A 26019-nucleotide genomic window follows, 5' to 3' on the forward strand; every position below is an offset into this window, starting at 1 on the left:
TCTAGGCTTAAATTTATACTCAAATGTATTGGGTTTGCTGAAGACAAGACTAGCATATAAATTTTCTTTGTATGGCATTGATTTTGTTTTGCTTGTTTTGGGGGAGTTATTAAACTTTTAAAATTAAATTATGAATAAATGCTTAGACAAGTAAGAAATGATCAGTTCTCCCATGTCCTCTTGTGTTTTTAGGTAACTACAGCTACCCAGTACTGCAGCCATGGAGTCTATGCTCAACAAGTTAAAGAGTACTGTTACAAAAGTAACAGCTGATGTCACTAGTGCTGTTATGGGCAATCCCGTCACTAGAGAATTCGATGTTGGTCGACACATTGCCAGTGGTGGCAATGGGCTAGCTTGGAAGATCTTTAATGGCACAAAAAAATCAACGAAACAGGTAAGTTGTTTAGTCTAATTGGAAAAAAACCCACACATACTGAATGTATGAATTTTATGTTAAGAAATGACAAAAATTCTTAATGAGCTCTTAGAAGGACTTTTTAGTTCTCATTTTATTTTATGAGATCATATAAAAACAAATGTTTTTAAATGTGCCTTATATCTTCTGGTTACAGCTATACTGTTTGTCATACCATATCACCTTGCAGTCTACTTTGTTGGTGTAATAAAATAAACGTCATTTGAGCATATTAGGTGGTAATATTTAGTTTAGTGCTGATGGCGCATTTTTGTAATCCTAGCTACTCAGGAGGCAGAGATCAGGAGGATCGTGGTTTGAAGCCAGCCTGGGCAAATAGTTTGTGAGATCCTATCTCGAAAAATCCATTATGAAAAAGGGCTGGTAGAGTGACTCGAGGTGTAGGCCCTGAGTGCAAACCCTAGTACTACAAAAAAAAAAGAGGTAATATTTAGGTAAATATTTTAGGATAAAATATTTTTTGTCCTAGGCCTGGGCTAGGGGCTTGTTTCAAGTGGTAGACTGCTTGCCTAGCCGGCGCAAGGCTGGCTTCAAACCCCCATTCTGTGCTCCCCTCCCTCGAAATTATCAGTCTTTTAGCTTTCTTTCATATTTGTCAATGAGGTTTTGGAAAAATATCCAGTGAAATTTTACCAATATTAACTATGCTTTATTTAGTGTATTTTTTTGGGGTGGAGGGCAGGGTTGAAGAATCGAACACAGGGCTTTGCAAGTGCTTTACCACCCAGGCAATTTAGTGCATTTTGATTTCCTCTTTTGTTCTACAGCATTATAGAAAATAGACGTCTATACTTTTTTTGTGTGTATGTTTTACTTGTTTGTTTGCTTATTTATTTGTTTATGTTTTGCATACTGGGGCCTAAGCTCAGGGTCAACACCTTGAGCCACTCCACCAGCCCTTTTTTTGTGATGGGTTTTTTGAGATAGGGTCTTATGAACTATTTGCCAGGCTGGCTTCCAACTGCAATCTTCCTGATCTCTGCCTCTTGAGTAGCTAGCATTATAGGCATGAGCCATTGGTGCCCAGCTACAGTTTTTTCTTTCTTTTGTCTTCTTTTTTTTTTGTTCATTTTCTTTAGAGAGGATTGGTATACTTCATGCATGTTACTGCTGTGATTTGTCTCAGCATGATGGTTAACACAAAGGACAGAGTAGGCACTCAAATAGTTCTTGAATAAATGACCTTTCAGAGTGGGGTAGCAGTGTATGGAGTCTGCGGGGTGTGTAGCCTGGTTGGCGTGCTAAAAGGGAAAGCTTAAGTATGCACTGGCTCAGACTTGGCCACTGTGAATACCTTGGTGAAGTAGAATCTTACGCAATTGAGTCACAGCTGACTCCATCCTGTCTCCATCCTGAGAACCACATTCATGCACCCACTGGCACCGCTACATAGCCGCAGGGCTACTTTTTTACCAACTGAGAGAGATACAGTTGTGGTATATAATCAGTAGGGTGTTTTGGGGTATATTTATTTTTTATTTTTTTTTTTGATCTTGAGTCATTTTTTAATTTTTTTTTCATTTTTCTTTTATTATTCATATGTGCATACAAGGCTTGGTGAGTTTTTTTTTTTAATTTAGCTTAAGAGATCAATAGATAGTTCTTAGAAATAATAAAGGTTCATTATTGTTAAATTTTACTAGCAGGTTTTTGTTGGAATAAAAAATGTCCAGGTTGAACTGGAGGGGTGGCTCAATTGGTAGAGCCCTGCTTAACAAGTGTGAGGCTCTGAGTTTAACCCCCAGTTCCACCGAAACAGAAAAAACAAAAACAAAAACAAAAAACCATTGTCCAGGTTTAAAATCGCAGTAGAAATATGATCTTTAAAAACAAAATCACTGGGCTGGCAGAGTGGCTCAAGGAGTAGAACACCTGCTTAGTAAGCATGAGGCCCTGAGTTCAAACTCCAGTACCCGCGCACCATACACACAAAATCACTGGTTCCAAAAGTATTTTTGCTTTCCTACAACTGAAATACATGTGAAATTTAAGATCAAAGTTATGACCAGCAAACAGTGAGACCTCATCTCAACCAAAAGAAAAGCTGGGCATGGTGGTTTTTGCCTGTCATCTCAGCTACCCAGGAAGCATACGTAGATGGATTGCTTCAAAAAGCGAGACCCTATTTGAAAAATAATTAAAGTAAAAAGGGTTGGGGTGTGGATGAAATGGTAGAACGCCTGCCCAGTACATTGCATAACTTAGATTTTATTGCTGAACTGTCTTGTTTTCAAGAGTTCAACTTTATAGCAAGCAAAGTAGCTTTTGGAAATAACAAAAGTCTGTTTCAAATGAAACATCCTCTACTGTGACAAATAAAAATTAAAGTTTTCAAATAATTTCATAGTGTTTTGTTTAAAGTTAGTGTATTAAGTAAAAATAATTTTTAATGTACTTTTTTTTGGGCAGTATTGGAGTTTGAACTCAGGAGGACCTTGCATTTGCTAGGCATTCTACCACTTGAGCCCCTTTACCAGCCTGAAAAATACTTTTTTTAATGGTTAACTTTCTTTCCCAATGTACTTTATATTATATTATTTTATTTATTTTTTGCAGTTCTAAGGTTTGAACACAAGGCCTTACATTTGCTAGGTATGTGCTCTACCACTTGAGCTATGTGTGCCTCCAGCCCCCACTGTATTTTAAAGAATAGATAGTGAATAAAACTATGGAATACCAAATATTGCGTATATTTTCCTAAATTTTTATGTAAAAAGAACTTCAAATTTTAATTAGAGTTAACCATTGTCTAATATTTTTCTGAGACAGAAGAGATGGTTTATTTTACATGCTTCACAAAAATAGGGTCTAATTCATGAATTTGCATGTCATCCTTGTGCAGGGGCCATGCTAATCTTCTCTGTACCATTCCCATTTTATTGTGTACTGCTGAAGTGAGCACTGATTATTTAATCTTAAAATGTACTGAATGATTGAACTATTTCATCTGAGAGTTTTCTAAAAGTAAGATACAGCTCTAGCCTGTGGTGATATGGAAGCCTGTAAGACACTGTTTCTTGCTTCATGAAGCTGTAAACTGTATAGCTGCCAGGACTTTCACAGATGAGGTCTGTGTTAGCAGAGTGCCCAGTACAGGCTGATTGTCCTCATCTGGATTGCTTGGGAGCAGAGTGTTTCAGATTTGAGTTTTTTGAGTTTTGGAATCTATGCAGACTTACTGGTTGAGTATCCTGATCTGAAGACTGAAGTCTAAAACTTTTCAAGCATCCACGTTTGAAAAGTTTGTTCAAATGTTGGAGCATTTTTTTTCAGTCTGATAGCAAATTAATAAAAGAAAAATACAGGTTGGAAATTAGATTATATTCTGATGAAAGGTCTTTAAGTGCAGGGTCAGTTTTATTTTAGCACATAAATATGGGCCCTGAAGGTTTAAACCACACAATTTTGTTGAATTTGGTTAATTTTAATTAACTGAATGAAACATGGAGAAAATATTGTAAAAATAGTTTCTGACCTATTCTGACCTATGTAGGAATTTGTCATCTTTCATGTGACAGTAAATAGGTCTCTGAAAGAGAATTTTATTTTTCATTGTTATAAGCTATAGTCTTCTTCAGGAGTGGTGAAACTGCTGAAGCTCCAGAGTCATTTCATGTGATCTTTTTTTAAGACTTAAAATATCTTGAAAAAATAAACACATTTAAATTAGATGCATTTATAAAATGTGTTATAGCAGAACACTTACTGAAATAAGATTTTGCACACGAATTATGAGGTAGGAATCTGAACTTCTAGGTCACTTGTTTTTTAGTTCAAATTAGTCTTACATGAAACCCTTTCTTCCTGGCTGTCCTGTGTCTCATAATGGTCAAAAGTGCTGAGATTATTGTTTGTACAGATTGAGCAGCCCTAATCTAAAAACTAAAAAGTGATCCAAAATACAAAAGCTTTCAGTGCTAACATGTTGCCAGAATTGGAAAATTCCACACTTGACTTCATGTGATGGATTGTAGTCAGAATGCAAGTATACCAAAAATACTGTTTAAAATAACCTCCAGGCTATGTGTGTAAGGTGATATGAAATCTAAGTGAATTTCATTTTTAGACTTGGGTCCCATCTCCATGAGATCTCATGTATATGCAAAATTCCAGAATCTGGAAAAAAATCCAAAATCTGAAACACTTATGGTCCCAAATGTTTTGGATAAGTGACGTGCAATCTGTATATGAGTGCTATTTAAAACTGTCACTCACCTGTGATGATTTCTTTCCTGAACGCATGTATCATGTGGGTGACCACATTTGTCCTGTGTTAATTCTGAGGAGACAGAGCAGTATGTTGGCTTTGGAATATGTAATGTCATACTTGGATTTGAATCTCGATTCTCCATCTCACTTGTAACGTTTATCCTTTCCACAGTGTTCTCATCTGTGAAGTGAGGATAAAACAACTTCTGGTAGGGTTGCTGTGAGAAACGGAATTACCCTAAAAAAGGGCTTAGCACAGTGCTTGGCACAGAACTATGCAAATAGCTATTGCTATTTCTATAAGTAGTGGGTTGGCTTGGGAACCTCTTTATTTGTAAGATTCTCTAGCAGACTAATGCTGAAACTTGGCTGTAGAGTAAGTAGGTTGTAGTAATTTCATTTGTTATCCCATTTCCTGTTAGATATTCAGTAGTAGGGAAATCCACTCAAACTCTGGTCTGATCTAGTGTCGATATCTTGAGTACTGTGTTAATAGTCCTCTGTTACTACAGTAAAGGCCTCCTTCATCATCAGTGCTGGGGTCATAGGTTGGTTGAACTCAGTTACTAAATAGTTTCTTTGGGTTATTACTTTTCAGAGATTCAGTCCTCAAATCCTTAACTCATTGATATATTTAAGGAGCCTCCAACTTAAAACAACTTAATGTTTGAAAAATTTATTGGTTTGGAATTTTTCAGTAAATATTTGTGAGATGATTAGGCTACCTGGCAAATTTGTGAAAACAATAATCCTGATGTAGCAAGAATAAAAAAGTAGAAGAAAAATAATTAGAAGAGAAAAACAATAAGATAGATACTGTATTATATATTGATAGTTGAGTAACAGTAAGTTTAATTAGAAGCTTTTGAAGAGACTTTAAAGAAATTCTGAAATAATCATTCAAAATCTTTGTTCAAGGAATTTTAGATGACCATTCTTTGCTAATTTTGCTTTTAGTTTGAGTGTTTTTCTTTTCTTTTGCATTGTTACCTATATTAGACATTACTATATTACATTAATTATGTCATACATGTTGCCTGTCAACAGGGCTATTTTTAGATTTATTAAGGTGGTATAACTGGATGAGAGCCATTTTTCCTTCGGTAACAGAATGAAAGGAAGATGGTGAAGAGGATGTATGCTCTTAGTAAAATAAAACAAACTGAATGATTTCAAAGAGAAGTGGTGGGGGAGCTGCTTCCTGCATAGTAACCGTTCACTGACTGCCTATAACAAGATAAGGGATAGGATGGTATGAGTCTGTAGATTATTCATACGTAAAAGCTGCTGACAAATTAGGTTTTTGTATAAATAAGCACTCCCTGACATATGACCTGTCTTTTAAAAGGATTTTTAAGATTTTGTAGTGTTCTCCAGGGTTATCATTATGAATAGCATGTTGAGTTTTTAAATGTTTTATTAAACATTTTAACTTTTGTTTGAATTCTGGTTAAATAAGAGATTACTACATAGAGGAAAATGAATAACACACAGTTTGTGTGTATGTCTGTTACCATCAGAATTCGAAGGTGTGGATTTCCTATTTATTTGTTTGTTTGTTTTTGAGCTAGGGTCTCATTGTATAATTCAGGCTAGCCTGGAGCCCATAATCATCCAGTCTCCCAGTGTTGGGATTACATGCATACTGCCATGCCTGGCTTCCTATGTTCTCTTTAGATGAGGACTTTGGCTCTCATACCATTAAAAATATTTAGATTTACTAATCGTGAGAAAACTAGCTTTTTTTATCAAAAAAGTATTACAGTGGTTCTAAAATTTCTGTAGTGTTAGTTTTTATATATTCCTATTTGTAGACCATTGTGACACTCAAATATAATCTTACTACTTTCATGTGTTCCTTGATTAAAACTAGTTACACTATTCTTTTATTAGGAAGTGGCTGTTTTTGTCTTTGATAAAAAACTGATTGACAAATATCAAAAATTTGAAAAGGATCAAATCATCGATTCTCTGAAACGAGGAGTCCAGCAGTTAACTCGGCTCCGACACCCCCGGCTTCTCACTGTCCAACACCCTTTAGAAGAATCAAGGTAAAGCTTTATAAAAACTCATATAGGAGACTTCTTGGATAAATAGTTAAAAATAACTTTATAGTTCAATCTGTTTCCAGTGTTACCAGTGAAAAATTCTTACAAACTGAGTGTTAAATTTTTATAAATTTCCCTAAAATATATTTGCATTGTGCATGAATGTTTTTTTATTACTATATATTTATTAATTGTAAAAAGAGGTTTCATTATGATATTTTTATACACGCATGAAATGTACTTCAGTCACGCTGACCCCCTTTGTTCCTGTTTCTTATCTCACCACCCCCCTTTTAAAGCAATTTTAATCGGTGTTATTCTTTTTTCACAAAAGCATATAAAGTACTTCAGTTATACTCACCCCCCTCCTTCACCTCTCCTTTTGTTCATCCCTTTCCTGCTGATTCCTACTCTCAAAATGATTATGCAGGTGGAAGAGAACATGTGGTATTTGTCCCCCTTAGTCTGGCTTATTTTGCTAAACATGATAGTTTTCAGTTATATGCATTTACCTACCAAAGACATAATTTCATTCTTTATGACTGAATATTACTCCATTGTATATATATATATACCACATTTTCTTTACCTCTTCATTAATTGATGGACACTTAGGCTGATTCCATAATTTTGCTCTTGTGAATATTGCTGCTATAAACATGGGTGTACAGATAATCTCTACTGTGTGCTGACTTGAATTCCTTCAGCTACATGCCCAGGAGTGGTATAGCAGGATCATATGGTAGTTCTATTTTAGTCTTTTGAGAAACCCCTATACTAATTTCCATAGTGACTAGACTAATTTACATTCCAACCAACAGTATAAGGGTCTCCCCTCCCCTCCTACATCCTTGCCAGAATTTGTTTTTTTCTTGATGATTGCCATTCTGGCTTGGTATATATGTCTCTTGAAATGTTGATACCTTCTTCACATTTGTCACGGGTCTGTACTTAAGTGCTTATTTGTATGCTCAGCACTACAGTAGTCAAATGGAAGATGTAAGAGAAGTATAGAATATACTTTCATTGTTTGAAAGTAGCTGTCCTTGCTAATTTGCTAGAATTTTTCATCTCCTTTTCATTGACTCAATACTGGGGGACCAATTTTGTGTGTGTGCAAGTATAATTCTAGACATTCCACTTTCTACTGTGCCAAGCATGGCAGTCCATGGCCCCCATCATTTTGCCATGTATTTTTCTTAAGGATAAGCTTGGGAAATGTTGGTGAGAATGAGCAGAAAATGAAATTCATATCATCTTGACTGGACCCTCAAGCATACAGTGATTGCCTAGAAAGCCTAGCTTTGTAAACCTTTTGCTCATTATACATAACCAATTATTCAAACTTACTTATTTATTCCTTGCTCCTTAGCCCACTATATTCCCCTCTGGTTTGGCGTTAATGTTTTGTGGTCTTGAGGATTTTAAGGACACGGGAGGAATACCCAAGAAGAGGATACAGCTGGCAGGATTCCAAGCTTCCCATCTTCCTTCAGCCAGCACAGTGTTGCTCTTACCTATTTTATGATTGGGTTTCTGAGAACTTGCTTTGAAATCTTCAGTAACTTCCCCCACTCTCTTCTCCCGGGTCCTTTTTTCCACCCTAAAAGAAATCTTGTGAAAAACCATGCTGAGTGCTTTACATTGTTTAACTCATTTAAGCTTCACAATTACATAGAAAAGATCAGAGATATTACTTAAATTGTATAGTGTTTAAATGCAAAGTTGGGAATTATTTATCAGCCTAATTCTTGTGCCTTTTTTTTTAAATTGTACTCTGCTGTGCCTGCCCAGAAATATGCTCATATGTCTTATTATTAAAATATCCTGTTATTTTAACATATCTACATGTCTTATATCTCATGGTTACATTTTAAGTTTTTTTTTTTTTTAATTATTGTTTTCTTAGTATGTTTGTTTTTTGAGGCAGAATTTCACTGGGTGTCCCTGGCTGACCTTAACTCCAGATCTTCCTGCTTTAGCTTCCCAAGTGCTGGGATTACAGATGTGTACACCATGCTAGGCTAAACATCTTAAGTTTCTTGGAGGAAGAAGGGCCAATGCTATACTTTTCTCTGTCTCTTCACCTTTTTTTTTAATAGTAACTTAAATATTACAGAAGTAGGAATTTATTGGCAGTTCAGAAGAGAGACAATCCAGAGGTTACTATAAGACATCTCAATTGTTAGGGTATAAAAATTATGGTAGGCATTAATAGAAATAAGGATACCTTAAGGGAAGGAAAAAATAACTTCCAGTTTTTAATGAATTAATGATACTGAGATAGCACAGGGAATATCCAAAGGAAATCTGTTACAGAAAGAATAATTCAGATGAAAGTTCAGAGTTGGTGATGTATATGGGGTAAGTAACAGAGGCAATAATTGAAACCAGGGGAAAAAGTGAACTTGAGTAAAAAGAATAGTGTAGGAAGGAAAGAACCTTGAAACATTGGGGTATGAAAAAGGAGAAGTCATTCTCATATGGCAGAGAAAACTTAGCAGCATGTCATAGAAGCCAAGGAAGCAAGAACAGGACGCACTAACAGGACTGCAAAATAGAAAGGAAATAAGGATTGAGAAGAATCCATTACATTTGACTACTGACAGGTTGTTAGTGATACCCAGTTATTTTAGTTGGGTGGCAGTTTTGACCTGTAGAATGTAAAGGTGCCCAGCACAGAAGGCATTATGTGGGTAAAAGTTCTACAGAAGGAACTCAAAGTTTGAGGAATCAGTAATATACTGAGGTGGAGTTTAGGATAGATGGGGTCATTCATTCATGTTAAATGGACTGTATTTTTTACTGAAGTAGCAAGTAGGTAATAGGTAAGCAGCAGATAAGAGGGACCATAGAATAAGGAGTTAAATAGAAGGCTGTGAGTAAATGCTTTTGAATATTGAAAATTAAAGAGAGCAAGATTAGAGTATACTTTGTTTAAAAAAAAAAGTCTATTATGGTCATTGTAGAATTAAGGTTTCCCCAGTAAACGACAGAAAAAGAGGATGGTTTATTGAGGTAGTTGAGAGAAAGAAAGGTATCAAGTATAACAAGGACTGACTTTGTTGTGTAAAGATAGCGGGAAGGCTACTTTTCGTGGAGATAATGAAAGTAAATGACTAGTCAAGCTGTAGTTGGGGGAGGGGTGGTCCTGGAAGAGGATGTAGTGTTTTTGTTAAGTGTCTGACAATCATGGAAACGAGTATTCATGAAAGGTAAATAGAGCTTGAGATATAACCATTTGGATTTTCATATGAGCAAGGATAATTTTGGGGATAACACAGAAAAAAAATAAAAGAGTTGCTAAAAATAAGTGAGTCTTGGGAAAGAGTCTTTGAGTAACTTGCCTTCAGTATAGTCAAGAAAAGAATGCCTAGTGTCCATTGTGTTAATGAGCTGAGTGCTGGGAGTAACAAACAAGATAGCATTCCTGCTGATGATTGAGCAGGCAGGACACTGTGACCCTTTCTGTTCTTCACCCTAAGCAGCTCACTCTGTTTCATACATATTGAGCTTCTGCATATGTTTTCATTTGAAAAAATGGGCTCAAGGCTGAAGTTTCTCAGGTATTGCAGACACACGAAACAACAGAGTGCATGCTCACCATTAAACAACTGTGCGTCTGGCACAGGATCTTGGTTTAGCCTTGTTACTATACAGTCTTGTAGTTCTTAAATTGCTAGAATCGAAAGCCAAAGGCCTAAAATGTTAGGGCTGAAGCCCTAACGTGATTGGTAATTATAGTAGCAGCAGAAAGCATTTATTGAGCATGCATGCTAGACACTTGGCTATGTGTTATTACATGACTATCTCATTTGGTCTTACAATAAACTTTGAGGGTGCATCTGTTACCAAAGTTGCCTAAATGGGCAAAGTGAGGCTTGGAGATATGTCCAGTGTTGCCAAGGCAGGAAATAGGAATGCTGCAGTCAGATATCCATTGTCCTCAGAACCTGATCTATTGAATGTCATCAGCTAACATCTGAATTTGCAAGTCTTCTTATATATCCAAAAGCAATAAATTTGGGACTAGAAATGTGGCTCAAGTTGTAGAGTGCCTGCCTTGCAAGCATGAAACTCCAGTACTGACAGAAAAAAAAAAACAACCCTGTAATTTAAAAAATTTAGGGATTGTCGGTACCTTTCAAAATGATGAATAAAATAGATAAAAGCAAAGCTGCTTTGATTGAAGGAAGAATGAGAGACCTGGAGGGCTACCCCATTCCTCTTCCTGACTCCTCCTGCTGCTGCTTCTTTTTTAGCAGTTTTTCCCCCTTATTGTTGTGCTGGGTGAGGGTACATTGTAGCATTTACATTTACATAAGTTCTTACAGTGTATCAAATATATCACATTTGAATTCACCCCCTCCACCACTTTTTCATTTCCCCTCCCCCAATTCTTGTAACAGTTTCAACAGGTATCATTTTTACACTTACATACATATGTGCACATTATTTGTACCTATTGACCCTCCTACCTGCCTTCCTCACCACCTCCCCTACCCCATTCTACACCCACCCCACCTCGGCTGCTCCACCCTCCTGTTCTCCAGTTTTGTAGAAGAAAAAAGATAAAAAGAGAAACATGACATTTTTGCTAGTTTGAGATAAAGTTAGCTACACAGGGAGATTTTTTGTGTTGTTTCCATGCATACATGTGTTACAACCTCAGTTGGTTCATCTCCTCTAATCGTCTTTACTCCTCCTTAGTCCAATTCCCACGGTGGCCTTGCCAGTTTAAGATTTCTATATTCATTACTAACAGAGACAGCACATCAACCACATTCAAGTTTTTAGTTTCCTTCCTTTGCCCTATCCTTCCTGTGTGTCATCTCCCTTAATGTGACCTGTATCCCCTAATATTGGTGCATTTATTTTAGGTCTACAGTCCGCATATGAGGGAGAACACGTAGCTTTGGCCTTCTTAACCTGGCTAACTTCACTTAAGATGATGTTCTCCAGTTCCATCCATTTACCTGTGAATGACAAAATTTCATTCTTTGTGGCTGAGTAAAATTCCATTGTGTATAAATACCACATTTCTTAATCCATCAGTCAGTAGAGGGGCATCTTGGCTGTTTCCATAGCTTAGCTATCGTGAATAATGCTGCAATAAACATGGGTGTGCAAGTGCCTTTGTTGTACTGACTCACATTCCTTCAGGTATGTCCCTAGGAGTGGTATTGCTGGATCTTATGGCATAGCTATTTTTAGTTTTTAAAGGAGCCTCCGGACCGTTTTTCATAGTGGCTTACATTTCCACTACCAGTGTATGAGGGTTCCTTTTTCCTTACATCCTCACCAACATTTGTTATTCTTGATGGTAGCTATTTTTACAGGAGTGAGGTGGAATATTAATGTTGTTTAATTTGCATTTCCTTTATGGCCAGGAATGGTGAGTGTTTTTTCATGTGTTTTTTTAGCCATTTGGATTTCTTTCTTTGAAAAGACTTTGTTCAGTTCATTTGCGCATTTCTTCTGGGTCATTGATATTTTGGGAGTTTTTGAGTTCCCTATATATTCTGGTTATCAGTCCTTTGTCTAATGTATAGCTGGCAAAGATTTTCTCCCATTCTGTGGGTGGTCTCTTCAGTTTAGAGATTATTTCTCTTACAGAAGTTTTTAAATTTCATATAGTCCCATTTGTCAATCCTTTCTCTTAGCTGCTGAGCCGCTTGTATTCTACTGAGAAAGTCCTTGCCTATGCCTATTGCTGCCAGTGTATTCCCTACTCTTTCATGTACTAGCTTCAAGGTTTCAGGTCATATATTAAGGTCATTAATCCACTTTGAGTTAGAACTTGTACAGGGTGACAAACCTGGATCTAGTTTCAATTTTTTGCAGACAGATATCCAGTTTTCCCAGCAACATTTGTTGAAGAAACTGTCTTTTCTCCATCATATATTTTTGGTGCCTTTGTCAAAAATTAGGTGGGTATAGCTGTGTGGATTCATATCCGGATCTTTTATTTTGTTCCACTGGTCTTCATATCTGTTTTTGTGCCAGTACCATGCTGTTTTTATTGCTATGGCTCTGTAGTATAGTTTAAAGTTGGGTATTGTGATACCTCCAGCGTTGGCTCTTTTTGCTAGGTATTGCCTTGGCCATTTGCGGTCTTTTGTGTTTCTAAATGAACTTTAGGGTTGATTTTTCAATCTCTGTGATATATGTCATTGATATTTTGATGGGAATTGTGTTGAACATGTAGATTGCTTTTGGTAGTGTAACTATTTTTACTATGTTGATTCTACCAATCCATGAGCATGGGAGATCTTTCCATCTTCTGTAGTCTTCTTCGAGCTCTTTCTTCAGTGGTTTGTAGTTTTCCTTGTAGATGTCATTTACATCCTTTGTTAACTTTATTCCTAGGTATTTGATTTGTTCTTTTGAGGCTATTGTAAATGGAATTGTTTTCCTATGTTCTTTCTAAATCTGTTCATTGTTGGTGTATAGAAAAGCTACTGATTTTTGTAAGTTGATTTTGTATCTTGCTATTTTGCTGAAGCTATTTATGGTATCTAGGAGTTTTTTGGTGGAGTTTTTTTTGGGTCTTTTAGGTATAAAATCATTTTGCTGTGAAAAGAGATAGTTTGACTTCTTCCTTACTTATTTGTATTCCTTTTATTTCTTCTTCCTGTCTTATTTCTCTGGTGAGGAATGCTAAGTCTATATTGAATATTCTCCTGTTTCTTGAGGCATCTGTGGGAAATCTATAGATTTCCTTGAGCATCTTCTGAAATTATAGTCTTGGAAATCAGGTATTATTGCTATAATGCAACGATATTTTATTTTTATTTTTTTTTCATTTTTGTTTTATTATTCATATGTGCATACAAGGATTGGTTCATTTCTTCCCACTGCCCCCACCCCCTCCTTTACCACCCACTCCGCCCCCTCCCTCTCCCCCCCCAATACCCAGCAGAAACTATTTTGCCCTTATTTCTAATTTTGTTGTAGAGAGAGTATAAGCAATAATAGGAAGGAACAAGGGGTTTTGCTGGTTGAGATAAGGATAGCTATACAGGGCATTGACTCACATTGATTTCCTGTGTGTGGGTGTTACCTTCTAGGTTAATTCTTTTTGATCTAACCTTTTCTCTAGTTCCTGGTCCCCTTTTCCTATTGGCCTCAGTTGCTTTAAGGTATCTGCTTTAGTTTCTCTGCGTTAAGGGCAACAAATGCTAGCTAGTTTTTTAGGTGTCTTACCTATCCTCACCCCTCCCTTGTGTGCTCTCGCTTTTATCATGTGCTCATAGTCCAATCCCCTTGTTGTGTTTGCCTTTGATCTAATGTCCATATATGAGGGAGAACATACGATTTTTGGTTTTTTGAGCCAGGCTAACCTCACTCAGAATGATGTTCTCCAATTCCATCCATTTACCAGCGAATGATAACATTTCGTTCTTCTTCATGGCTGCATAAAATTCCATTGTGTATAGATACCACATTTTCTTAATCCATTCGTCAGTGCTGGGGCATCTTGGCTGTTTCCGTAACTTGGCTATTGTGAATAGTGCCGCGATAAACATGGATGTGCAGGTGCCTCTGGAGTAACAGTCTTTTGGGTATATCCCCAAGAGTGGTATTGCTGGATCAAATGGTAGATCGATGTCCAGCTTTTTAAGTAGCCTCCAAATTTTTTTCCAGAGTGGTTGTACTAGTCTACATTCCCACCAACAGTGTAAGAGGGTTCCTTTTTCCCCGCATCCTCGCCAACACCTGTTGTTGGTGGTGTTACTGATGATGGCTATTCTAACAGGGGTGAGCTGGAATCTTAGTGTGGTTTTAATTTGCATTTCCTTTATTGCTAGAGATGGTGAGCATTTTTTCATGTGTTTTCTGGCCATTTGAATTTCTTCTTTTGAGAAAGTTCTATTTAGTTCACATGCCCATTTCTTTATTGGTTCATTAGTTTTGGGAGAATTTAGTTTTTTAAGTTCCCTGTATATTCTGGTTATCAGTCCTTTGTCTGATGTATAGTTGGCAAATATTTTCTCCCACTCTGTGGGTGTTCTCTTCAGTTTAGAGACCATTTCTTTTGATGAACAGAAGCTTTTTAGTTTTATGAGGTCCCGTTTATCTATGCTATCTCTTAGTTGCTGTGCTGCTGGGGTTTCATTGAGAAAGTTCTTACCTATACCTACTAATTCCAGAGTATTTCCTACTCTTTCTTGTATCAACTTAAGAGTTTGGGGTCTGATATTAAGATCCTTGATCCATTTTGAGTTAATCTTGGTATAGGGTGATATACATGGATCTAGTTTCAGTTTTTTGCAGACTGCTAACCAGTTTTCCCAGCAGTTTTTGTTGAAGAGGCTGCTATTTCTCCATCGTATATTTTTAGCTCCTTTGTCAAAGATAAGTTGCTTATAGTTGTGTGGCTTCATATCTGGATCTTCTATTCTGTTCCACTGGTCTTCATGTCTGTTTTTGTGCCAGTACCATGCTGTTTTTATTGTTATTGCTTTGTAATATAGTTTGAAGTCAGGTATTGTGATACCTCCTGCATTGGACTGAGTATTGCCTTGGCTGTTCGTGGCCTGTTGTGTTTCCATATAAATTTCACAGTGGATTTTTCAATCTCTTTAATGAATATCATTGGAATTTTGATGGGAATTGCATTAAACATGTAGATTACTTTGGGGAGTATTGACATTTTTACTATGTTGATTCTACCAATCCATGAGCATGGGAGATCTCTCCACTTTCTATAGTCTTCCTCAATCTCTTTCTTCAGAAGTGTATAGTTTTCCTTGTAGAGGTATTTGATTTTTTTTGAGGCTATTGTAAATGGAATTGTTTTCATGTATTCTTTTTCAGTTTGTTCATTATTAGTGTATAGAAATGCTAATGATTTTTCTATGTTGATTTTATATCCTGCTACCTTGCTATAGCTATTGATGATGTCTAGAAGCTTCTGAGTAGAGTTTTTTGGGTCTTTAAGGTATAGGATCATGTCGTCTGCAAATAGGGATATTTTGACAGTTTCTTTACCTATTTGTATTCCTTTTATTCTTTCTTCTTGCCTAATTGCTCTGGCTAGGAATTGCAGTACTATGTTGAATAGGAGTGGAGATAGTGGGCATCCTTGTCTGCTTCCTGATTTTAGGGGGAATGGTTTTAATTTTTCTCCGTTAAGTATAATGCTGGCTGTAGGTTTGTCATATATAGCTTTTATAATGTTGAGGAACTTTCCTTCTATTCCTAGTTTTCTTAGAGCTTTTATCATGAAATGATGTTGGATCTTATCAAAGGCTTTTTCTGCATCTATTGAGATGATCAAGTGGTTTTTGTCTTTGCTTCTGTTAATGTGGTTTATTACGTTTATTGATTTTCGTATGTTGAACCACCCCTGCATCCCTGGGATGAAGCCTACTTGGTCGTGGTGAATAATCTTTTTGATGTGTTGCTGAATTCGGTTTGCCATTATTTTATTGAGGATTTTTACATCAATGTTCATTAAGGAGATTGGCCTATAGTTCTCCTTTTTGGAGGTGTCTTTGCCTGGTTTTGGGATAAGTGTAATACTGGCTTCATAAAATGTGTTTGGCAGTTTTCCTTCCCTTTCTATTTCATGGAACAGTTTAAGGAGGGTTGGTGTCAGTTCTTCTTTAAAGGTCTGATAGAATTCAGCAGAGAATCCATCAGGTCCTGGACTTTTCTTTTTGGGGAGACTCTTGATTGCTGCTTCAATTTCATTTTGTGTTATAGGTCTATTCAGGTGATTAATTTCCTCTTGGTTCAGTTTTGGATGATCATATGTATCTAGAAATCTGTCCATTTCTTTTAGATTTTCAAATTTATTTGAATATAGGTTCTCAAAGTAGTCTCTGATGATTTCCTGGACTTCCATGGTGTTTGTTGTTATCTCCCCTTTTGCATTCCTAATTCTACTAATTTGGGTTTTTTCTGTGCTCATTTTAGTCAGGTTTGCCAGGGGTCTATCGATCTTGTTTCTTTTTTCAAAGAACCAACTTTTTGTTTCATTAATTCTTTGTATGGTTTTTTTGGTTTCTATTTCATTGATTTGAGCTCTTATTTTTATTATTTCTCTCCTTCTATTTGTTTTGGGATTTGCTTGTTCTTGTTTTTCTAGGAGTTTGAGATGTATCATTAGGTCCTTGATTTGGGATCTTTCAATCTTTTTAATATATGCACTCATGGCTATAAACTTTCCTCTCAAGACTGCCTTAGCTGTGTCCTATAGGTTCTGGTAGGTTGTGTTTTCATTTTCATTGACTTCCAGGAACTTTTTAATTTCCTCTTTTATTGCATCGATGATCCACTTTTCATTAAGTAATGAGTTATTTAGTTTCCAGCTGTTTGCATGTTTTTTGTCTTTACTTTTGTTGTTGAGTTCTACTTTTACTGCATTGTGGTCAGATAGTATGCACGGTATTATTTCTCTTTTCTTATATTTGCTGAGGCTTGCTTTGTGCCCTAGGATATGATCTATTTTGGAGAAGGTTCCATGGGCTGCTGAGAAGAATGTATATTGTGTACAGGTTGGATGAAATGTTCTGTAGACATCTACTAGGTCCACTTGATCTATTGCATATTTTAGATCTTGGATTTCTTTATTGAGTTTTTGTTTGGATGACCTATCTATTGATGATAATGGAGTGTTAAAATCTCCCACAACCACTGTGTTGGCGTTTATATATGCTTTTAGGTCTTTCAGGGTATGTTTGATGAAATTGGGTGCGTTGACATTGGGTGCATACAGATTGATGATTATTATTTCCTTTTGGTCTATTTCCCCTTTTATTAGTATGGAATGTCCTTCTTTATCTCGTTTGATCAATGTAGGTTTGAAGTCTACTTTGTCAGAGATAAGTATTGCTACTCCTGCTTGTTTTCGGGGGCCATTGGCTTGGTAAATCTTCTTCCAGCCTTTCATCCTAAGCATATGCTTATTTCTGTCGGTGAGATGAGTCTCCTGTAAGCAACAAATTGTTGGATCTTCTTTTTTAATCCATTTTGTCAAACGGTGTCTTTTGATGGGTGAATTAAGTCCATTAACATTAAGTGTTAGTACTGATAGGTATGTGGTGATTCCTGCCATTTAGTTATCTTAGTTGTTTGAAGGTTTGATTGTGTGTACCTAACTTGATGTTACTCTCTACTGTCTTGCTTTTTCTTATCCTGTGGTTTGGTGCTGCCTGCCTTTTCATGGTTAAGTTGGGTGTCACTTTCTGTGTGCAGGATCCCTTGCAGAATCTTTTGTAATGGTGGCTTTGTGGTCACATATTGTTTTAGTTTCTGCTTATCATGGAAGACTTTTATTGCTCCATCTATTTTGAATGATAGCTTTGCTGGGTAGAGTATCCTGGGGTTGAAGTTATTTTCATTCAGTGCCCGGAAGATCTCACCCCACGCTCTTCTTGCTTTTAATGTTTCTGTTGAGAAGTCTGCTGTGATTTTGATGGGTTTACCTTTGTATGTTACTTGTTTTTTCTCTCTTACAGCCTTCAATATTCTTTCCTTAGTTTCTGAACTTGTTGTTTTAATGATGATATGTCGTGGAGTAGTTCTATTTTGATCTGGTCTGTTTGGTGTCCTGGAGGCCTCTTGCATTTGTCTGGGAATATCTTTCTCTAGATTTGGGAAATTTTCTGTTATTATTTTGTTGAATATATTACTCATTCCCTTCGCTTGCACCTCTTCTCCTTCTTCGATGCCCATGATTCTCAAGTTTGGTCTTTTGATGGAGTCAGTGAGTTCTTGCATTTTCTTTTCACAGGTCTTGAGTTGTTTAATTAATAGTTCTTCGGTTTTTCCTTTAATTACCATTTCATCTTCAAGTTCTGAGATTCTGTCCTCTGTTTGTTCTATTCTGCTGGATTGGCCTTCCGTTTTGTTTTGCAGTTCTGTTTCGTTCTTTTTTCTGAGGTTTTCCATATCCTGGCAGTTTTCTTCTTTATTGTTGTCTATTTTTGTCCTGAGTTCATTTATCCATTTATTCATTGTGTTCTCTCTTTCACTTTGGTGTTTATACAGTGCTTCTATGGTTTCCTTTATTTCTTCTTTTGCTTTTTCAAATTCTCTATTTTTATTGTCTTGGAATTTCTTGAGTGTCTCCTGTACATTTTGGTTGACCCTATCCAGTATCATCTCTATAAAATTCTCATTGAGTACTTGTATGTCTTCTTTTAAATTATTCTTGGGGGCTTCATTGGGTCCTTTGGCATGGTTTATCTTCATTTTGTTGGAGTCTGGATCTGAGTTTCTGTTCTCTTCATTCCCCTCTGGTTCCTGTACTAATTTTTTGCTGTGGGGAAACTGTTTTCCCTGTTTTTTTTGTCTTCCCGTCATTGTCCTTGGTGTTGTTACTGTCCCTGTACTGTGTGTAATTAAGTATTTTCTAGCTTGTAATAATAACAATGGTAATATTGAGAATGGAAGAGTGAGCTGAGATGGAAAGCAAGAAGTTAAAGAAAAGGGGAAAACAAATACACAGACAAGAGGGAGAAAGCAGAACAAGGTATCAGACAAGAGAGTTTCAAAGGTATAAACAGGGAGTGTTAGTGTACTAATCGACAGTAAGCTGAACAGACATTAGAGAGACAGAGAGAGGATTGAAAATCAAAGATAAAAAAAATAAAAAATAAGTAAATGAAAGTAATATCTATATATAAAAATGAATTAAAATAAAGTGGAAAATAGAAAATTAAAAAAAAAAACAAAAAACCAAAAAACTTCCAAGTTTATATGCAATGCAGTTTCAGTCTTAATAATTTGGGTGTCCATCTCAATCTCCAGTCCTGGAGTTGGTGCCTTAGATGTTGTTCTGTAGTTGTCTCATCAAAGGGGTTGCATAAAGTAGAACAAAACTACACACACACACACACACACACACACACACACACACACAAAAGCCCCACCAAGTGTCCCCAGTTCAAATGCAATACAGTTTCAGTAAGTTTTTCGGCTTGCAGGTGTAATTCGGTTGTTCTCTCATCAAAGGTAGGGAGAAAAAGAAAAAAAAGCGTCTGGAGGCAGTTCTGAGAGTGGTATCTGCAACTGTGGCTTGCCTGCCTGCTGCTCTCAGCCTGTAGCTGGCGGCGTTATTTATGCAGATCTCTGGGGTGAGCTAGCGCTCACCTGGTCCCACAGGCTTTGTTTGCTCAGAGTTCTCCTGTGCGGGAGCCTCTGCTACAGGCTTTCCCCTTTCCAAGCACTGGGAAAGGTGATACTGCCCCGCGTTGTCAGGCCTGCGTGTTTATTTACAGTTCACGTGGGAAGTGGGTCTTCCCTCCTCTCACAAGCGTCCCCGCTCCCGGTTGCTGGGCGCGCCCCGCTCCCGCCAGAGCCTCTCCGGGCCCGGCTCGTTTATTTACAGTCCCGGGAAGGATTCCCTTCCCCCAATCTTCAGCGCTCAGGGCGCCCCACCCTCTTTCCAGCGTGTCTTAACTGTTCTTATTGCTTAGTACTCAGTTTCTCTTTTTTTCCTGGGTGGAGGTCAGTCTGTCCAGGGGGCTATGCTGCTCTGGCCCAGGCTTGTCTGTGGGCTACCGCGGTACCGCGAAGCTCACCTAGTCCGCGTCTTCCCAAGCCGTATGGGCGCCGGCCACTGGCGGCCCCGGGGGCCTCCTCGGTTCTCCGTTTAACGTGAAGTGGAGATTCTCTGCACCAGCTGGAGGTGTGGAGGGGTCAAAGTTACGCCTTTTCTCAGTGATTATGCCTGCAAAGTGTGTCTCCAGCGTCTCTCCAAGATTTCACTATAGGAGGGTCGCTTTCTGCTTCCTACCTCTAGCCGGTATCTTGGAATCTCCTGCAACAATATTTTAAATCAGTTCATTGGTTTCCCATAAAGAATATCAATCATCTGAAATAGTATTTTACTTCCTGACTTTTTTAAGTTTTAAGAAATGTATTTGTCACAGTATTTAATTTAAAAGTTTGCGATTTATCAGGCGGTATACACAAAACCTCCTGATGTTGTTGATTGAAGTTTATTATAATTTTGTTGGAATTCACGAATCAAAAACAGTCTATTTTATTGATAGCTTAATAAGATAAGACCTCTGATATGTCATGTATATTTGATTTTGATGAAGTGTAGGAATGATAGTAATAATTCTTTTTTTTTTAAACAGGGACTGCTTGGCATTTTGTACAGAGCCAGTTTTTGCCAGTTTAGCGAATGTTCTTGGTAATTGGGAAAATTTGCCTTCTTCTATATCTCCAGACATTAAAGATTATAAACTTTATGATGTAGAAATGAAATATGGTTTGCTTCAGGTATGTATTTTTATTAAACATGTAAAAGAGTTTTTTCCTGTAAAATAGTTTCAAACTTATTATTCATGTAAACTCCTGTATGTAAACCTTTGGTTCTGGATAATAATTTGAAATTATTTCTACATTCTGGCATTTTTTCCTGCTGTTTCTTGTTAGGCTTAATTTATAAATACATGAAATTGATAACATTGGCTCCAATGCATGTGCCACCACTGCTGGCTGAAATTGTTAGTATTGATAACTTTTGAGGAGAGACATTTATTGGTTCGTGAATGCGATGTGTTTTTTGATTCTTTTGAATTTTAAGCCTTGTAAATTAATTTCATAAATAAACATTAAATTGGAAAAAGTATTTAATAAGAGTAAAGTATACCTCTGTGGAAATTTAGTAGATAATCAAGAGGTTTTGTTAATTTTACATATATGCCTACTTTTTCAGATTTTCCTTTCTCTGATTACCAGAATAATATCTTTAGCTCCATAGAATAAGGTTATACAGTATATTCTGAGTTCCTTGAAGATGGAGATCATATTTATTTTTTAACAGCTTTATTAAGGTATAATTGGCATACAATAAAGTGCACATATGCTAAGTACACGGTCTTATATAAGTTTGACATATACATACCTGTGAAATGCTAACCAAAATCCAGATAGTGCAAATGTCTGCACCCCCCAGCGCTTTCTCCTCCTCCTTTGTAATCTCTGCCCTACACACTCTGTGATCCCTCCCTCTTGTTCTTTACACACTCTCTGTACTTTGTCCCAGGAAATCACTGACCTCCTTCTTCTTGTCACCATCAGTCAGTTTTATTTTCTACATTTTATAAATGGAATCCTGTGGATTTTATTTTATTTTATTTTTTGGTTTTCCTTCTTTAGGCAATAAAGTTATTTTGGGTATGACCCATACTCTTAAATATATCAATAGTTCACTTTTTTTTATTGTATGGATATATGTTTTTTATTCATTTGCATATTGGTCATTTGGGTCATTTCAAATTTTTTGCCGTTGCAGATAAAGATGTTGTGAACATTTGTGTACAAGTTTTTGTATAAACATATATTTTAATTTCTCTTGATTAAACAAGTACCTAAGAGTAGAATGACTAGATCAGAATGGTACTTGTATGTTTTAAAACCTTTTTAAGAAAAATGACAGACTTTTTCAAAGTTGTTGTACCATTTCTCATTCCCACTAACAGCATATGAAAAAGCTTCATTTTTTTTTTTCCCACATCTTTGCTAAAAGCAATTTGGTCTGTTTTTGTCCTTTTAATTTTAGCCATGTTAACAGGCGTACACCAGTATCTCATTGTCTGAATGGTGAACGATGTTACTGAATGCCTTTTCATATGCTCCTTTGCCATCTGAATGTCTTCTGGTGAAATATCTGTTCACATATTTTGCCCAATTTTTGAATGGGTTGTTTTCTTATTAAAGAGTCTCCTTCCTCCCTCCTACTCCCTCCCTCTTCCTTACCTTCCTGTACTGGAGTTTGAACTCAGGGCCTCACATTTGCTAAGCAGGCAGGTGCTCAACCATTTGAGCCACTCTGTCAGCAAGATTTCTTTACATGTTGTGGACATCAGTCTTTTGTCACATATATAATTTATAGAAATTTTCTCCTAGTCTGTGACTTGTCATTCCCTTAACTATATTTTTTAAAGAATTACGGTAAAATTCCATGTAAGTCATTTTTAAATGTGCTCCTTAGCACATTAAATATATTCACATTGTGCCATCTCCACAACTGTTTCCATCTTGCAAAACTGAAACTGAAACTAGTAAATAGCAACCCCACCTCTTTCCTACCCTTCCACCCTTCGTCCCCCCAGTTCTTGGCAACCACACTGCACTTTCTGTCTCTGTGAATTGACTACTCTGGGTACTTCATATAAGTGGAATCAGACTCTATTTGTTCTTTTGTGACTGGCTTATTTCACTTAGCATAATGTCCTGAAGGGTTATCCATGTGGTGCCATGTGTCACAATCTCCTTTTTAAGGTAGAATAATGTTTGATGAATGCATGTGACACATTACAAGCATGTCAGGGGTCACTTGAGTTGTTTTCACATTTTTTCTATTGTGAATAATCTGCTATATGAACGTGGTATAAAAATATATCTTTGAGACTCTGCTTTCAATTTTTTGGGGTATATTCTCTGAATTATAAGTGATGGATCGTATGGTATTTCTGTTTTTAATTATTTTGAGGAATCACTGTGCTGTTTTCTATAGTGCCTTTACCATTTTACATTTCCACCAGTGGTGCATAAGAATTCTAATTTTTCATGGTCAGATGTGTTAGCACACACCTGTAATCCCAGTTACTTGGAGGCTGAGATCAGGAGAATCATGATCCCAGCCTGGGCAGAAAGTTAGTGAGACCCCCATCTAGTGAATAAGCAAGGTATGGTGATGTGTGCCTGTAATCCCAGCTATTCAGGAGACATAGGTAAGAGGATAGAGGTCCGAGGCCAGTCCCGGGAAGAAACACGAGACCCTATCAAAAAAAAAAAAAATTAAAGCAGAAAAGGGCCGGGAGTATGGCTCAAGTGATAGAGTTCCTGCATATCACTTATGAGGTGTTGAGTACCAGTCCCTAAGTGAGGATCCTTGAAGAGAATTCATTGTAGTATTTATTCATTTATGAAGCAGATATTTACTGGACAGCTGTTTGGCACAGTTCTGGGTGTTAAAGGTAGAGCAGTGAACAAAACAGACAAAAAATGATGCCTTTTGGAAATTTATGTTCTCTTGTGGGAAGATAGCAAATTAAGTTTGATGAAGTGCTAAGAAGCAAAAAGGAGGGAAGGGGGAAAAGGAGTGGTTTGTGTGGTAGAGAGTACTGATTTGCATTTTTGAGTGGGATAGTCAGGAAACATCTCACCGAAAAGGGGACATTTGAGAGAAGACCTGGAAAAGTCAAAGAGGCAAGCCATGTAGACGGAATGATGTAGGCAGAGAGCCACCAGTATAAGCCTCTGAGCAGGATACCCAAGGAGGAGGGCAATATCTGTAGTGCTGGAGGAGTAAGCAAGCCCAGAGAGCCACAGGACTGGGTACTGGGAGCCAAGGAAATACCTTGGAGGGTGGCACAATCTGGGTTATGTTGTAACAGATCACTGTAGCTGCTGTGTGGAGAAATAAACAGTATAGCAGGGCCAGAGCAAAGCAAAGAGATGAGGTAGGTGGCTGGAATCCTGGCCAGACATGATGATGGGCCTGAGCAGGGAAGGTGGTAAGACTGGATCCTATTCTAAGTCTGTTTTGACAGTGGAGCTTATAAGATTTGCTATATAAGAAAAAGGGAGAAGTGCAGATAGCTCAAAGGTTTTTGTCCTAAGCTGCAAGAAAAACAAAGTGATGAGTAAGAGAAGTCAAGAAAGTAGTCAGACAATGGAATCTGGCCTTCAGAACAGGTCCAGGAGGAGATCTGGGAATAACCAGCTTAGAGGCAATAAGTAAAACTTCCAGAACACAGACCGAGAGTAGATGGCAAATTGCCAGGATTCAAATGTTGAGTTCAGGCAGGTGGGGAAATGAGAAACCAGCAAAACAGACTGAAAAACAGTGACCCAGTGGAGTTAGAGGAAAACCAGCAACAGTGGTGTCTTGGAAGTCAGAGAGCATCAGCTGGCCCAAGCCGACTTCTTCCAGGAAACAGAAACCCAACTTACTGTTTTGGGTGACAGATTCAGTGGTAATGTCAGGCACAAGTATAAAAATTATCAAATACTAATCCGATGTTAGAGTAAGTGAACATCAGTTGAATATTTGAAAACTAAGCACAATACTATTTAGAAAAACTGAATTTCAATATGAAGTGTATGTAAAATCTCCATATTCATTATCTGTGATTCAAGAATCATCAATTTCCTAATATTTCAGACTCAAATTGAATATGAATAAATTTAGACAGAAAAAAGTGCTTTTCTCTTTTCTTCTGCTTGTGTGTCTTTGTAAAAGATAGTAGATAGTTGTACTTTGGTTTTGTAACAAGGTTTTCCCACTGATGCTTAGATTGTCCTGGCAACTGAGAATATTGAAACTTTTAATTTCTTTTATTCATATGTGCATAAAATGGTTAGGTCATTATCCCCCCTTCCCTCAGCCCCTTCTGTTCCCCCCCACCCCCTCCCTTTCCCCCCCACCCCCTCGCTTCCAGGCAGAAACTGTTTTGCCCTTATCTCTAATTTTATTGAAGAGAGAGAATAAACATTAATAAGGAGGACCAGGGGTTTTTGCTAGTTGAGGTAAGGATAGCTATACAGGGAGATTCCTAGCATTGCTTCCATGTACATATGTGTTACTTTCTAAATTGATTCTTTTCAAACTAACCTTTTCTCTAGAAACTTTTGATTTTATGATGAAGTTTGAGTGATAGCTGACATACAGAAGTTTTATTGGAAGAGCAATAATTATGTTTTTTATGAGATATTTTGATGTAATTGAAAAGGAGTTTTATTCAGGATAAAAATGTCTATTCTATTTATAGGTTTCTGAAGGATTGTCATTTTTACATAGCAGTGTCAAAATGGTTCATGGAAATATTACTCCTGAAAATATAATTTTGAATAAAAGCGGAGCCTGGAAAATAATGGGCTTTGATTTTAGTGTGTCATCAGCCAATCCTTCTGAACAAGAGGTAATGAAGGTTTTATATAGTCTTTCAGTTTTTTAAAGTCATGGAAATTTATGATTACGTCTAGACTGGAGTAGAAAATTTAATATAATCCTGATAAATGTGTGTACTATTAAGTGTACAGCTTTACAGAAAATTACCAGTGTTCTTTGCACCTAAAAGTATTCTTCAGCTTGTTAATTCCCTAGAGGTTAATGTTCCTTGAGAAAAGAATGCTAGAGCTTAAAATAAATCTGAGAAATATTGATTTAAATAGGTTTTTTTTTTTTTTTTCTCAGACCGCTAGCATGAATTTCTAGCAGTGTTTCTGCAGCTGGACCATGGGCTCTTCTTTACGGAGCATATAGCAGCAATGATGATGATGACAGTAGCTGACATTGATTGAAGCCTTTTCTAAACGCTGTTTTTGTATTTACTTGTTTAAGTTTCA

The 26019-nt window shown here is 37.0% G+C and overlaps 1 protein-coding gene and 1 non-coding gene across 3 annotated transcripts in view; one reads left to right on the top strand and one right to left on the bottom strand.

Moving 5' to 3' along the window:
• Scyl2 (SCY1 like pseudokinase 2) overlaps positions 1-26019 on the top strand; it is a 63911-nt gene that overhangs the window by 14379 nt on the left and 23513 nt on the right. For both annotated transcript variants that reach the window (XM_074084205.1, XM_074084206.1), the window contains exons 2-5: positions 193-397; positions 6542-6699; positions 20796-20940; positions 25443-25592. In XM_074084205.1, the coding sequence (XP_073940306.1) occupies positions 221-397; positions 6542-6699; positions 20796-20940; positions 25443-25592 (630 nt within the window). In that variant the 5' untranslated portion in view covers positions 193-220. The remainder of the gene's footprint in view (positions 1-192; positions 398-6541; positions 6700-20795; positions 20941-25442; positions 25593-26019) is intronic.
• On the bottom strand, positions 3237-3339 carry LOC141426026 (U6 spliceosomal RNA). The gene has a single exon (XR_012451140.1). It is a non-coding gene; the product is annotated as a U6 spliceosomal RNA (small nuclear RNA).

This window comes from Castor canadensis, chromosome 8 (assembly GCF_047511655.1).
Source record: "Castor canadensis chromosome 8, mCasCan1.hap1v2, whole genome shotgun sequence".
In the NCBI taxonomy this organism is placed as follows: Eukaryota; Metazoa; Chordata; class Mammalia; order Rodentia; family Castoridae; genus Castor; species Castor canadensis.